The sequence below is a fragment of the Epinephelus moara genome, chromosome 10 (assembly GCF_006386435.1).
Source record: "Epinephelus moara isolate mb chromosome 10, YSFRI_EMoa_1.0, whole genome shotgun sequence".
Classification (NCBI taxonomy): domain Eukaryota; kingdom Metazoa; phylum Chordata; class Actinopteri; order Perciformes; family Serranidae; genus Epinephelus; species Epinephelus moara.
In genome coordinates this window covers 17,555,642-17,570,330 of record NC_065515.1, presented here as the reverse complement: position 1 = coordinate 17,570,330, position 14,689 = coordinate 17,555,642, and the positions used below count along the sequence as shown (strand labels likewise).

At 41.8% G+C, this 14,689-nt stretch overlaps 1 protein-coding gene across 3 annotated transcripts in view; it reads left to right on the top strand.

Annotated features, from left to right (window-relative positions):
* The window catches only part of usp13 (ubiquitin specific peptidase 13), a 52,759-nt gene that overhangs the window by 22,846 nt on the left and 15,224 nt on the right, over positions 1-14,689 (top strand). For all 3 annotated transcript variants that reach the window (XM_050055193.1, XM_050055192.1, XM_050055190.1), the window contains exons 12-17: positions 1,025-1,178; positions 2,479-2,653; positions 2,770-2,858; positions 3,868-3,990; positions 12,207-12,230; positions 12,655-12,798. In XM_050055193.1, the coding sequence (XP_049911150.1) occupies positions 1,025-1,178; positions 2,479-2,653; positions 2,770-2,858; positions 3,868-3,990; positions 12,207-12,230; positions 12,655-12,798 (709 nt within the window). The remainder of the gene's footprint in view (positions 1-1,024; positions 1,179-2,478; positions 2,654-2,769; positions 2,859-3,867; positions 3,991-12,206; positions 12,231-12,654; positions 12,799-14,689) is intronic.

Here is a 14,689-nt window from a genome sequence, read left to right as displayed (position 1 = left end):
TACTTGTGTTTTTGACAGCTATAATACAATCAAACATATTCAGAGCTCACTCTAAAAAGTATTTGTCATAGCCTTCGTACCACAAGACACGAAACTGCTCCAGGCTAATGAAGTTTTTATGAGATTATTGGTGCATTAGCGCAGCATACCAAATAATACCATTACAATATGAGGGACAGATGGGACAGATGACAGGTTTAACTGCTGTTAGGGTGTCATTTGGTTTATAAAAATCAAGAATTGATTGATGAAAAATCTGAGTAAAAAATTAAATGTTAAAAAAAAACCTTTATTTTATTTTATTTTTTTGTATGTTATTTTGCACAATTACAACAAAAAAAATCTATCTTACTTGTTCCTGAGCGTCCTTGGGATATGCTGGTACGTCATCTCGCAACCCACAGGACTCAAGGGATCTGTCGTTGAGACCCTGGTGCCAGACACAACCGGGCATCCCTAGACTTCCTGTGTCCCTACCTTGATATGCCAGAGCTATGTGCAATCTGTAGAGGCTCCACTGTGGATGGGTGGTACGTCTGGGGTATTGGCACATCCCACAGATGCTCAGTCGAATTGGGAACTGGGGAATTTGGAAGCCAAGTCAATGCCTTGGGCTCTTTGTCACGTTCCTCAGGCCATTTGCTCCAAATTTATATAAATAGCTTGTTTTCCACAAACTTCTGTACTGTTATTATTATTATGCATTAAATATTATGTGAATTATCACTAAAATGTCAGGGGTTGTCAGTTTATTAAATGATAGAAATTGGGTCCCTGAAGGAAAAATGTTGGGAACCACTGATCTAACTAAACAAAACGTTGAGAAAGACAGGGAAACCTCACACCTCAAGGATCATATGGTCAGGCACATTATATAGACCCACAATCATTTTTTTAGAGCAGGACCACATCACTGGTCCATATCTGTTATCAAACTGAAATGTGTGCCTCATGCCGTTGACTGATTTTGTTGTTGATATACACATTCACCCTCTCATCTTCCCTGTACGTTGTTGTCTTACAGAGGAACAGCGCAGGCTCGGAGAACCCAAGCGACGTCTTCCGCTTCCTGGTGGAGGAGCGAGTTCAGTGCTGTCAGACACGCCGGGTTCGTTACACTCAGCGGGTGGACTACTGCATCCAGCTGCCAGCTCCCATCGAGGCGGCCACCAATCGAGGTAAAAGACCCCCCATACACATGCACACACATACACACACAATGTTGTGCTGCAGCAGGAAGCCGCAGCTGCCTCTGGTCGGTACAGCTGGCACGACGCTGAGCTCAGGTGGCACCAGCTGCTGGGAGAATCAGCAGGTCGCTCTCTGAAAGGGCACAGAAGGTCCTGGCTTGCCAGACTGGGGGCTGAGTAGTTTAGAGTGAGGGAGGACATGTTTGTCTCCAAAAATGACTCTTTGTGGTCTTGTATAACTACTTTAGACAAATGTGACTTTAATCCCTTAAAAACACCTTAAATCATTAACTGCTATTAAAGTGCACCTTGTATTCCCCTTGTTTTTACTTAAATTTGAATTTCAAAATACTGAATATTATGGAGTTTTGCAGATGTTAACACTTATGCCAGCTTCACACCAAAGGACTTTTTCAAGGAATTTTACTTTTGCAGACAAATTTCCAATGTTGAAATAAAATCATGAGAGATTTACCTCAGTGATCTTTATCGTTTGGTGGTCATAAAACTCAGTCTGAGCTGTCCTAGGTTCGTCTTTCTCGTCTCAAAACTCCCACAAAGTCGAACCCATTTAATATGACAGTAAGTTTTTAGTCTTGGCTCATGCAAAAAGTGAAGAACTGCTGCGCTCTCTGCAGCACCCCAAAAAAAATCGAAGTAGACAGTCAACACTGAAGGGACTCTGGGGAGGCAAAGAAGTCTCAGTTCTCTTGTACTGTGAAAAGGGAGGAGAAACTGGAAGAGCAGAATCAACAAGAGTACGTTTTAATATTGGCGCGTATCTGATCCACTAACTGGCACGTATTTCAGTGGAAAATACAGCCGCTCAGTCACGCAGTTTCAGTTTAAAATAGCACAGGTAACCAACAGAGGCTGGTGGCAAGTTAGGGAAACAAAATCCAAAATGTGAAGTTTCTATGCAAATACATTTTATCTTTATAGATAATATTGATGCCGAATTGACAAGAATACTGTTGCTGTATGACGCCTTTTATGTCATGTTTCTACAGTCATGTTTTCTTGCAGACATGTAAGGAATTGTCAAAATGTTATATTTCCTAAGGGGAGTTTGGCTTAATATTTTTCACCAGGAGCAGGAAGGGAAATAATATCAAATAGTGACCCTGTAAGATCCCAAGTTTTTTGCAAAAATCTAAAAGTGTGTAACTAAAACCTCACATTTTCTTTAGATGTTGAGAGGATGCCAGACTTTTAGAAGTCTTTTCAAAGTCTTTTCAAAGTCTCCCAGTGTATGCTCAGCTCAAAGTCTTTGTTGTCACTCTACCAGAGGAGCTGCTGGCGTACGAGGCCAAGCGGAGGGATGCTGAGGAGAACATGCGGGCTCCCCCTGAGCCGGTCAGAGCACGGATCCCCTTCACAGCCTGCCTGCAGGCCTTCACAGAGCCGGAGAACGTCCCAGACTTCTGGAGCTCAGCGCTGCAGGCCAAGTCAGCCGGAGTCAAGTAAGCAAAGGACCTGGAATGACTTCTCTACACCTCACTGTTTTCTCATCACCTCAAAACTTTAATTCAAAACCAGTTGTATTTATAAAATTTGAGTTCCTTGTGTTCCTCTGCAGGACCTCCCGTTTTGCCTCCTTCCCAGAGTATCTGATTGTGCAGATCAAGAAATTCACTTTTGGGGTCGACTGGGTGCCGAAGAAGCTAGGTAACTATCTGTCAGCCTTCACCTGGGGATATAAAATGTCTTATACTGGTCTCCCAAGCATTTGTAGTGCTGTAACTGTCCAGCAGAGGGCACCATCACACAGCAGTTTGATGGTGAGGGCACAGGCTCGTACAGTAGAGGATCAAACTGTAGACTTTTGTACACACATGAATTGCTTCACCTGCAATTTTGTACACAAAGACGTAAACTTCCCCTTCTCTCATCCTGTCCATTTCTGTAAAGAGCCGCTGGAGTTTTAAATTTATCTGGACAGCGAGTTAATTTTCACTGAATTCAAATGACTTGCAGCATTTTAAATTGCAAAAACTCAATTCACCTTCATCGCTTTGCCAACAAACTTCAGGGTTTGAAGTGTTGAGCTCTGTGCAGTTTTCACTAATGAGATACGGCTGCATCATAGGTCAGTTGTGTAAACTGCTATTTATAGATCATGGTCTTTAGTATTACGTTTGGGAGTTTTATGTCACAGTCACAGCCACAGATGTGTTTTGTGGGTGGAGTGTCACACAAACAGCCAGCAGAGACTTGAGTTATGCTGCATCAGGGGAACCATTTATCTCCTCTCAACAGTAGAGATTATCCGTTCCTTGATGGGCCTGAATCCTTTCTTATCATGTGGTCAAGTTTCTCCTATTTATGTTTTTACTCCTCAGTGGGAACTGTGAGCGGTGTTTGAAAATAGGTGCATGGCCCCAGCTAAACTTAAAAAAAAAAAACAATCAAAATTATGCATCAAAATAAAATAACCTTCAATGATTCGATGAAAAAAATGACAAACAAACCATTAATATAAGAATAATGTATAAATATGTGTCTTAAGGTTTTAAACAGGATATAAAGATATTTATTTGGACTCATCACTCTCCCATTGTAAGTCTATGGGCTGAGATGCTTTTGGAACCACCTTCAGGAGACATACACAGGCTCCTCTGATCACCATTCATATCGGCGCATCAGTTAAGTGTTACATCTGTGTATTCCTGTACAGATTTGGCCATAGATGTTCCAGACTTCTTGGATCTGAGCAGGCTGAGAGCCTCGGGGCTGCAGGCGAGTGAAGAGGAGCTGCCTGACCTTATGCCTCCCATCGTGCTACCGGAAGACACCAGAGGTACAGAACATCCATTTTACCAGGGAGGGGGGTGCACATGCATCAAAGAGAAGATGACCGTGACTCTTGTTGTAAAGAAACATTCATGGCTGTAAGCTGCTACGCCTACTTGCTTTATGTCGGCATGTATTATCAGTTGACCACATCAAACCTCCACACGGGCATCAAAACTGAACATGACGGTGTGATACAATACGGATACTACAGCAGTATTTAAGGTTTTGTCCTTGTCTTGGTGTTATACATAAGGAATTCAGAGACTGTTGCACAAAAGACGTTAGCGACCAAAGCAAGCCAAAAAAAGCATGTTCCTCTGACTTTGTCTTAACTGCAACATGACTGAATTTATGGTGATAAATGAAAAAAAACAACACACCACAAGAAGAGTGTTCTGCGACCAGGAGAACCCAGTGGATACACTTTTGATTTTACACTTTTTTCGTTTCATTTCTGCCTACAATTGTTTCTGTTCTCTGGTATTTGGGGATCCAATTTAATTTGTAGTTTGTGCTTTCTGTGATTGTTGATACCTCCAGAGGTATAAGCTTTTCCTTCTCAGACCAACATGATTTTCATGTCTTCTTTTCTTCTGCCATTCTTTTTACTATCTAACTATAAGTTACATTTGTGAGATGATAACAGGCATCACAAGAGTGAGTCCAAGCAAACAAATAATTTCCATGGAAACTTTTACTGCTGTAAATCTCTCTCAATGCAGTAAGTGAGTTAACGTTTTTCCTTAACAAAGGAAGCCTTTTAAGGGATTCTGTGCAACTGTGTAAGACCCTCAGCTAAGGAGAAATTAAGCCATTAGTGTCATACTCATGGAGAACACTTAAGGTGTTTTTAGCAACTGGTCCCAGAGTTTTGGGGTTGCGTTCAACAAGGCGTGCACTGTGATTACAACTACAATAATGTAAAGATTTTTTTTCCCCCTTTAAAGTTGGGGTAGGCATTAAAAAAAAAAAAAAAAATTAAGATATTTTTTGGGCATTTTTTGCCTTTATTGGACAGAACCCGGGCCACGGCAGCAACAGCCTTGAACATGGGGTGCCTGCTCTATCCACTAAGCCACCGACGCCCCTTGGGGTAGGCATTTGTCTGGAAAAGGCTAAAACCGGCCTACTTCCTGCAGCTCTCCCCTCTCTGTCCTAAGCCCCTCCCACCAGACAAGCACGGGCATATGCACGCACTTCATACAATAACCTGTACAAGTCAGCGTTGCCAGGTGTACGATAATTATCGTATTTGTACGATAATTTGGCCCTCTGTACGATGTACGATCAATAATCCCAAAAAAGGCCTAATGTATGATAATTTGACCATTTCATGAATGTGTGGTTGTAATCAGTATGCCGGAGTTTTTTTGTGAGCCCTGAAGGTATTTGTTCCCATGTGACATGTTTCCAGCCAATCGCACTTTGCTTAGCGTGAGATACGAGTGATGTTTGTCTCTGAAAAATGAGCACGATTGGCTGAATGGTCAGCTGTACCCGCCCCACGAGACGCTAGGACCCGTCAGGAGGTCGAGTGAGAATGAGATTCAAAACAGAAGAAGAGGAAAAACAGAAGCGAGGAAAATGGAAAAAAAAGTAAACCAAAAAAGTAAACACTAGAGTGACTGTATTTACCTATAGCGCATCAGTAGGATTGTTATTTTGGTTATGACGGATGTACGATAATTTCCCTCAAAATACGATAATTTTGAGCCTCTGGTACGATAATCCTACATTTCCCACCTGGCAACGCTGGTACAAGTACTAGTCACTCATTTCAGTCATCCTGATCGTGATTGTGATCCCGTTGCCGTTCTCTAGCGGCAGTTCTATGGGACTTGTGGGCATGTGAAGCCCTCTGAGATGACATCAGTGTTTCGAGGCTCTACCTAACCACATAAACATGAATTTGAATTAGCTGCAGCTGTAAGCCTTTAGCTATGGCTAACAGAAGGCTTAACTGTTAGTCTCTCCATCTCTGAAACACGTTGCCAGTATTTTTATTTTGTTCATTGTCAGACTGTCTTTTAGACTCTTTTGTTTCATAAGTCCATCCTCCATTTTTTGGGCTTGCTTTGCAGTGTAGGCAGTTGTTGCCAATGCTGGAATAGCAGCCTTTTCTGCAGGATTCTCCACCACTGAATCAGGCTTTCACCATCTGAAGGGACGTGCATGTGCATTTGCATTTGTAGAACAGCCAATAGCAGCGTCCTCTCTAAAATGGCTAGGTTTTCTGAAGCCTAAAAACAGAGCCAAGAAGAGGTGCAGAAGTCCAGTGTTGTCTCAGACCATTTGGATGACGCTCAAAGGTTATTATGGAAGTTTTACCCACTGATGCCAAAAAAAAACTGCTTACCCTAGCTTTTATCTGACATTTCATTCTTTATTCATTTCTTCTGGATGTTTGCAGTTAAACATTTGGTGCTGCTTCAGATATATTCTGCTGTTTTCAGATCAGACAGTGCTCCATTTTTCTAACCCAGAATTCAGTGAGAAGGATCCCCCGGTCACGAGCTGCCATGACTCACCTACAGTGTCCTGCGGGGATGTTTTTGCATTGATGCGTAACTACTTGGAGAAAACATGTAAAACAGTGCTCTTAACTACTGGAGGCATTTTTGGCTCTACATGTACAACTTCACAGTCCTTTTGTTAATTTTAAAGGACATTGTTTCCCCCGAGCACCTGTTTGTTTGTTTTTTACCCACATAGCTGAACATATTTTGTCCACTCTGATTATATACACGAGTGTAGATGATGTTAAAAACACCCTCAGTATGAGACAGAATCAGATTGTTTCCAATAAACTGGTACCACAGTTTTGCTTTGAGAGCTAACTCAGATGTGTGTTGTCCCAAAGCTGCTACCTGACATCCTTTTCAGGAGGTGTGGGGTATTTTTGTGACAGAGACAAATGATCCGTGAAATTGTCTCTAATATGATGTTCTGCTCAAAGCCACCCAAGTTTTCTCTTAAGGGCATATTGAATGGAATCCCATGGGAAAGGCATGCTCAATCAATTACTGAAAAGTTGTTGCGTTCACAGTGTGGCTAAGCCTAATAAGTTATAATGATTTTTTAAGATCCCCTTGTAATGCACTTCCCTGGGCTCTGAGTGTGTTTTAGAGCACAAACAGTATTGTTGTCAATCTTTTTGTTTTTTAAATATTGTTGCGTCACACTTTTTGCTTAGTGATATTTCCAGAGATTTTTATTTTGTCTTTATTTTTTGTTTTCAATTCACTTTGGTCTCACTTTGTTTTCAGAGAGGGTTTGCTCATTTCAGTTTTGTTTTTATTGTTTAAAAATATTTAGTTTTAGTCTAATTTTTATTGTTTCAGAAAACACTCACCGGACACTTTATTAGGTACACCTTGCTGGTACCAGGTTGGACCCCTTTTGCCTTCAGAACTGCCTTAATTCTTGGTGGCATAGATTCAACAAGGTGCTCGAAACATTTTTTGTCCATATTGACATGATAACATCACACAGCTGCTGCTTATTTGTTAGCTGTGCAATCTCCCGTTCCACCACATCCCAAAGGTGCTCTATTGGATTGAGATCTGGTGACTGTGGAGGCCATTGGAGTACAGTGAACTCATTGTCATGTTCAAGAAACCAGTTTGGTAGATGATTTGAGCTTTGTGACATGGTGCGTTATCCTGCTGGAAGTAGCCATCAGAAGATGGGTACACTGTGGTCATAAAGGGATGGACACGGTCAGCAACAATACTCAGGTAGGCTGTGGTGTTTAAACCATGCTCATTTGGTAATAAGGGGCCCAAAGTGTGCCAAGAAAATATCCCCACACCAGGATGGATCCATGCTTTCATGTTGTTTACACCAAATTCTGACCCTACCATCTGAATGTGGCAGCAGAAATCCAGACTCATCAGACCAGGCAACGTTTTTCCAGTCTTCTATTGTCCAGTTTTGGTGAGCCTGTGTGAACTGTAGCCTAAGTTTCCTGTTGTTAGCTGACAGGAGTGGCACCTGGTGTGGTCTTTTGCTGCTGTAGCCCATCTGCTTCAAGGTTCAACGTGTTGTTGGTTCAGGGATGGTCTTCTGCAGACCTTGGTTGTAACGAGTGGTTATTTGAGTTACTGTTGCCTTTCTATCATCTTGAATCAGTCTGGCCATTCTCCTCTGACCTCTGACATCAACAAGGCATTTTCACCCAGAGAACTGCTGCTCACTGGATATTTTCTCTTTATCAGCCCATCCTCTGTAAACCCTAGAGATGGTTGTGTGTGAAAGTTTCTGAAATACTCAGACCAGCCCATCTGGCACCAACAACCATGTCACGTTCAAAGTCACTTAAATCATCTTTCTTCCCCATTCTGATGCTTGGTTTGACCATGTCTATCCCTAAATGCATTGAGTTGCTGCCATGTGATTGGCGGATCAGCCATTTGCGTTAACGAACAGCTGGTTTAACTGGTGTACCTAATAAAGTGGCCAGTGAGTATAGGTTTTAGTTTTTGTTTTTTGATAAAGGGGGTAGTTGTCAGGGGAATGATTTAAGAAGTTCATGTAGGCATTATAAATATCAGTTAGTTAAAATGATTTTTCACACCTAGTCATAGTTTTTAGTTCACTGTTAGTGAACTAAAATAACGTTGCTTCCTAATGGCCCAAACTCCATTATCCCTTCTTTTGTTTGTCTGTCTTTGTCTCCTCTGTGATTGTAATTCTTATTCCTCCATCCTTCCGCTGTTTGCAAAGTTCGGCTACATCAAGTTATCAGTGTCCTCCTGAATATTTCAGCAGGCATGAAGCACAAAGTGTTCTGTGCCGTCTCAAGCCCCAAACACAAAAAGGGGTCCAGTGTAAAGACACGGGAACCTCTGCGAGCAGCCTTCGCGGTGCCTCACACATTGACAGACTCAGGAGGAGAGCTATACAGAGTCGTTTAGAACGGAAAGTCGGAGGACAAAACTGAGGTCTGAACATGACTGCCTTAATATTTCAGGACGGAACAATGTGTGCTGTACCTGCTATCTCAGACTTCCAAACACATGAAATTGGCTTTTTGAAAGAGTGCAGTATCTACTTAAAACTCTTCAGAGTGTCGCTCATTAAAGCGCCCTTTCTTTGAGCTGTAACTACCTTGCTTAGGCAGCATTGCATATCTTTGTCTGACAGCAGCAATACGCAGCTATCTCAGAGGGCCACAGTGGAATCAATGCATAAAAGTTTTCTGGATGTCGTAAATTTGAGGTGGTGGAGTGATTTTAATCCCTGTTTTGTCCAATGGCGACTTCTGGCAGGGCTTTAAAACAAGTTCCAGCTGTGTGTCAGTCATGCTGTTTAAACTATGAAATGAAAAGAGGTCAGAGGGAGTAATGTGCTGTTTTCAATGTATCTTCTGATTTATTTATGTCACCTTTTATATGATGGGTTTCGTTGGTCACAAATTAACCACTGGCCTGTTATCCCTCGGCTGGCATCAGCAGTGATTTATCACTGGTCACCCTTCTGTCTCCAAAAGGCTTCAGTACCTCTCATTGATCACACAGCACCGCACAAATGTGTTTTCCTGTATGCTGCTTGAACCACATTATTTCTCATTGGTCCGTGTGTCATCTATTCACCCAATTATTCCAGACCATTAAGAAAATGGAAGACAAAAAGAATGAATGGTTGTTTTTTTTGTGATTTCATTTTTCAGTTAAAAAACAATTACAAACCATATAGATATTGATTTCTGGTTGTGCTTTCTTTGCTAATCTAATTGTATTCTTCAATATTAAATTGGAAAACTCAGTTGTTTTTCAATTCCATATACCCACTGGGTATTCAAAATAATCAATGATCTGTTTTTCTAAATGAAAGAGAGGCAGGAGCACATGAGAAACTGGGAGAGAAAGACATGAAACTGAAACTACAACTGATTTTGTAAACCTGACAGGTAAGGTGTTGGTGACAGAAAGACGAAAACAGAAAGAGTGAAAGAAGAACTGGAGAAAAGACTCAGCAGGAATTTTATTGTGTTTTGATACGAGCAGGAATTGCTCAAGTTGTGATTGCAGTGTTTGTGAACAGTTGGGGCCGATCAATCTGCTCACAGCAGGTGGTGACAAGTTCCTCGCCAAAAGTCTTTCAGTCCCCTCTTACATCTTACTTTAGTCGACCCGCTCTGGAAAGCGACATCCCTAATGTGACTGAACAACAGCAGCCCCTGTGCCCACAAGTGATGATTATGAGACAGTGATAACAACAGCATAAGTACAGAACAGTCATGAAGTCAGCAAACTGATTCAGCAGTGTTCATTTTACAGAAATATCTGGTTTGTTAACATTAGCCATCAGAAGCTAAATGACTTTCCAAGATGCAGCCTGTGGCGCTAAAAAATGAAGCCAATGCATAAGTGTCAAAAACTGCAGTTCCTTTAATGGCCACTTGAGGCTGGCTCCAGAAGTGGGCCAATCTCCGTAGACCTCCATGTTAAAATGCCGACTTTACGGCAGAAATAAACATGTTTACATGTTTAAAAACAGTTTGGGTCTCTATAGCTAATTTCAACATTCATGACAACTGGGCGGGGCAGCTTCAGTGATGGGCTGTCTGCGAGGTATCACCGCAGTCTTTGAGTCAGATCCATCCTCTCATCCAAATATCACTTCTGGCTCTACAAAGCCAAGATGACAACAACAGAAATGGCAAACTCGAGGCTTCAATACAATGATTTGCCCTGGGGCCCCTCTCACCAGATTTTGGAAGATTCTGGCTAGGTTCATTTGATCAGTGTGATTATTGAGAATCAGTACAATGAAAATGTGAAATGATCCGATTATGGAACTGTCTAATCAAAATGGCAGAGAGCAGAATAAATAAGGATGTGTTTGTGTGGAGTAAATAGCACAGCTCTTGAGTGGACAAAAGAGCTTCACTCAGTTATTGAGGAAAATATGCTGTGATTGAAATTTGAGGGGAAAAAAGAAAGTACTATGAGTGAGTGTAAAAGTCAAACCCAGACTCACTCTCGTTTGGCGTTTCTCCTCACTATATTTGTGTTTTTCAGCGTTGTGTCTCTTGGATACCTGCTGCTCATTGTCTGGCACCTCGTCGCTACCTTTTTTTATAAAGCCCCAACCTCACCTGATCGCTGTGGGGGTGCACACCCATAAACATCCCGAACACAGACATTCATTCATTAATTTTCCATATCCGCTTATCCACTGGGCGAGAGACAGGGTACACCCTGGACAGGTCGCTAGACTATCAGGGCTGACACATAGAGACAGACAACCATTCACCCTCACATTCACACCTACAGACAATTTAGAGTCACCAATTAACCTGTACGTCTTTGGACTGTGGGAGGAAGCTGGAGTACCCAGAGAAACCCCACGCTAACACAGGGAGAACATGCAAACTCAGCACAGAAAGGCTCCCCACCCTGGATTTGAACCAGCTGTGACGTGACAACGCTAATCACTGCCCCACCGTGCTGCCTGACAATAAAAAGAAAATAATAAAACAGAGGCAGAGGGCAGAGTCTCTGCTGAAAAATTTACAATCACACACTTCTTGCAGGTCATAAGTGATGATGGAGAGGAATTACTGTATAAGTCTGTACATTGTTTTTTTTTAGAAAAACCCTGCATGGTGTCTTTCAGGACATGTGTATATCAAACAGGGCAATTCAAAAATAATAATGAATATATATTCAGGAGGAAAACAGATAGTGTGAGCTGTGTGAATTGGGTTAAGAGGAAAGTGACTCCAATTTTCTTTTATACCGTACACACTGTGATGACTTCGGAGAATTAATGTTCCGTGAAATGGCTCGACTAAACCCTGTTATATTCTGGTGCTCAGATGAGCAAAAACTGGAATGGTTGTTTAATTTTGGTGTGTTTAAGCCTGGAAAAGAAGGCGAGATAGATTGTTTAATTAGTGCTTATTTTAATTTTCAGTGCTACATGGAAAATGTATCTGAGAGTGTTTTATGAATTCAGTTCTACTCAGTGATGATTTGATTATGAAGGGCGGTTTAGTCACTTCTCTTTAGTTTTGTTGTTTGAAATTATGTACGCTGGATTCTGGGCGTGGCTTATTTGATTTTATGGTGTAATTCATTCATTCTGTAAATTGATTAACTTTCTTAGAATTACATAAAACCACATACAAACAAAAGAAAACCCAAAAACCAGTGACAGTGTATGATCTTATTGTTTGAGCTCACCTGAAATCAGTTTCTTTTCCTCTTTCAGATAACTCCATGGGCTCCTCAGACTGTGAGTATTTCATTTCTCTGTCACAGATCTCAGTTGCTCAGTACTGTGTACATTGATATGGAATGTTTTTAGAAGTGATAGCGATTGAAAATGTATTTTAAGCACCAAGCAGTGATGATGGATGCTGAATCTCAGACCATGCGTACCTGAGCAGGTGCTGCAGCTGCTCTCTACTTGTGAACAAACTTTCCCTCTCCACGTGGCTCTGCTAGTTTCAGCCCCACTCATTTCTCTCCTTGATAAATCATCCCTCAATAAAGAAACGTCCCCGGGGCCGATTCTCCTCCGGTCTCTTTGTTTAATGAGGCCCAAAGAGAGAGCCAGCGCAGATCTGTTTGGTTGTTTAAACTGGGAGGTTACCGGTGGTGTTAAATCAGCAACTGCGATGTTTTTAGTTATTGATGTCGGTTTGTCGTGTCCTCAGCTCCAGAAATAGACGAGGCGGCAGTAATGCAGCTGGCGGAGATGGGCTTTCCGCTGGAGGCCTGCAGGAAGGCGGTCTACTACACAGGCAACATGGGCCCTGAGATGGCCTTCAACTGGATCATAGCCCACATGGAGGAGCCGGGTAAGGGAATGTTACTGCATTCAAGTAGAAGATAAGTACAGGGAGACAAACAGAGACAAATAGGACAATGTTACAGAAGGAAAGAAAGAAAATAAAGTGCACAATTTCTTCATAGTTTAAGGTAAATTCAGTGTGATGTGTTTACAGGTAATGATAAAGATGATCACCAGAGTTTCAATGGACAGAGTTTAGAACCAACTGTAAGCATGATTCAGAAAGGTCTGACATGTTTTTATCATTTTCCCCGTGTTAATTGATCAGTTATCTCTTGTTATAGGCCAAATATATGAAAAAAAAAAAAAAAGAAATCAGTCTTTTCGTCAAAATCCCCATCTTTTCTCTCTATGTAAAACCAAGTAAAACGGTTTTAAATGTTTGATGACTCGTCTTTTACCCGGGGGCACTGACAAAAGTTCATCCAATCAAATAAGACTTAGCAGGGTGATGAGGGTAGCTAAGAGGAGATGGGTGTTTGGATATCAGGGGGCAAAACCTTTGTTTTCATTTCCACATTAATGTGGCAGAGGTCTAGTTCATTTGTCTCTCCTCGTCCTCCTCTTGAGCTCATGGCGAAGCAGGTGTGTGTGGAGTCAACAGTCGTTGTAGCTCCATGTCTCCCTAAACTCTAAGCCCGTCCACATTTTAGCAGTCCAATCAAAAGTGAAGGATTTGATTTAAATCCCTCTTGTAACTGTACACCACTCAAATATTCTCTTTCACTGGGAAATGTATCATTACAGAAGCTAAAAATGCTCTAACTTTAGTTTCACAGGGACTTTAAGGTGCTGCATCACATCTATTCACCACTGGGTGTGACTAAGGTTTATAGCTTCTCCTGGTCAATAAATACATGTCAGTAGAATTAAAATGGATGTAGCCATAGAGGGTAAAAAGGAGCGAACTAGGCCTCTGGGTCTGAAAGGTGAAGGTAATGCAGAAGTGTCATAAACCTGGATTCTTTCTAATGGCCAGCAGGGGGCGACTCTGCTGGTTGCACAAAGACATCCGATTGTGTGTAAGTCTATGAGAAAATTATCCTTCTTCTTACTTGGTTTGTTACCTCAGTAAACATTTTCCTAATGAGTTTATACTCTCAATCAATGGTTTCAAGTTTTCTTCAAAACAGCATGATGTTCATGTTGTAAATTATGGTCCCGTTCAGAGTAAAAAAGACGATAAAGCAGGGTATGCTTTAGGGCGTGGCTTGACAAGTTGACACCATTGCAACCTGTCAATCAGGATACAGGCGTAGCAATGCGTATCCATGGCACTGTGTGCATTTAAATAGCTGTGAGCTTGTTTTGGGTGTTGTCCATGTTTTGATTTTACATTTCACAGTGTGTTTTCAGTTCATGAAAGTCGTCTGTATCAATTTGGTGGCCTCAAAATTTTTGTTCAGTGTATAATGTTACAAGGTTTCTCCAAATGGGGACATTTACGCAAGTAGCTACTAAGACTACTTTAGCATTCAGGTATAAGATTTACCTCGAATTATGGAAGCTGGCTTTGTTAGCAGCAACTGTGCATGGTGTAACCAGGTGTAGTCAGGTTGCTGGAGTTGGTGGGCGTGCGTCGTGCCCTTGGGTTCCCAGTCAGATCCACCCCTCGCCCCTCCTCAGCTCCACCCACTCATCCAAAGATGGTCATTTAAAGCTCCAAAAGACAAAGATGGCGACAACCACAATGCCAGACTCGAGGCTTTAAAATGGTCGTCCACAAACCAATGGGTGAGGTCACGGTGGCTACGTCCACTTCTTTCATACAGTGTACGGTTATAACTGTATATCTGGCTCCAGTTGTTCACCTATTCTTGCCCAAAATCTAAAATATTGCTGTCAGAGTATCCAGTTGAAACCTTAAAAACATGGAGTCTTCCTGCCTTCAAAGAAGT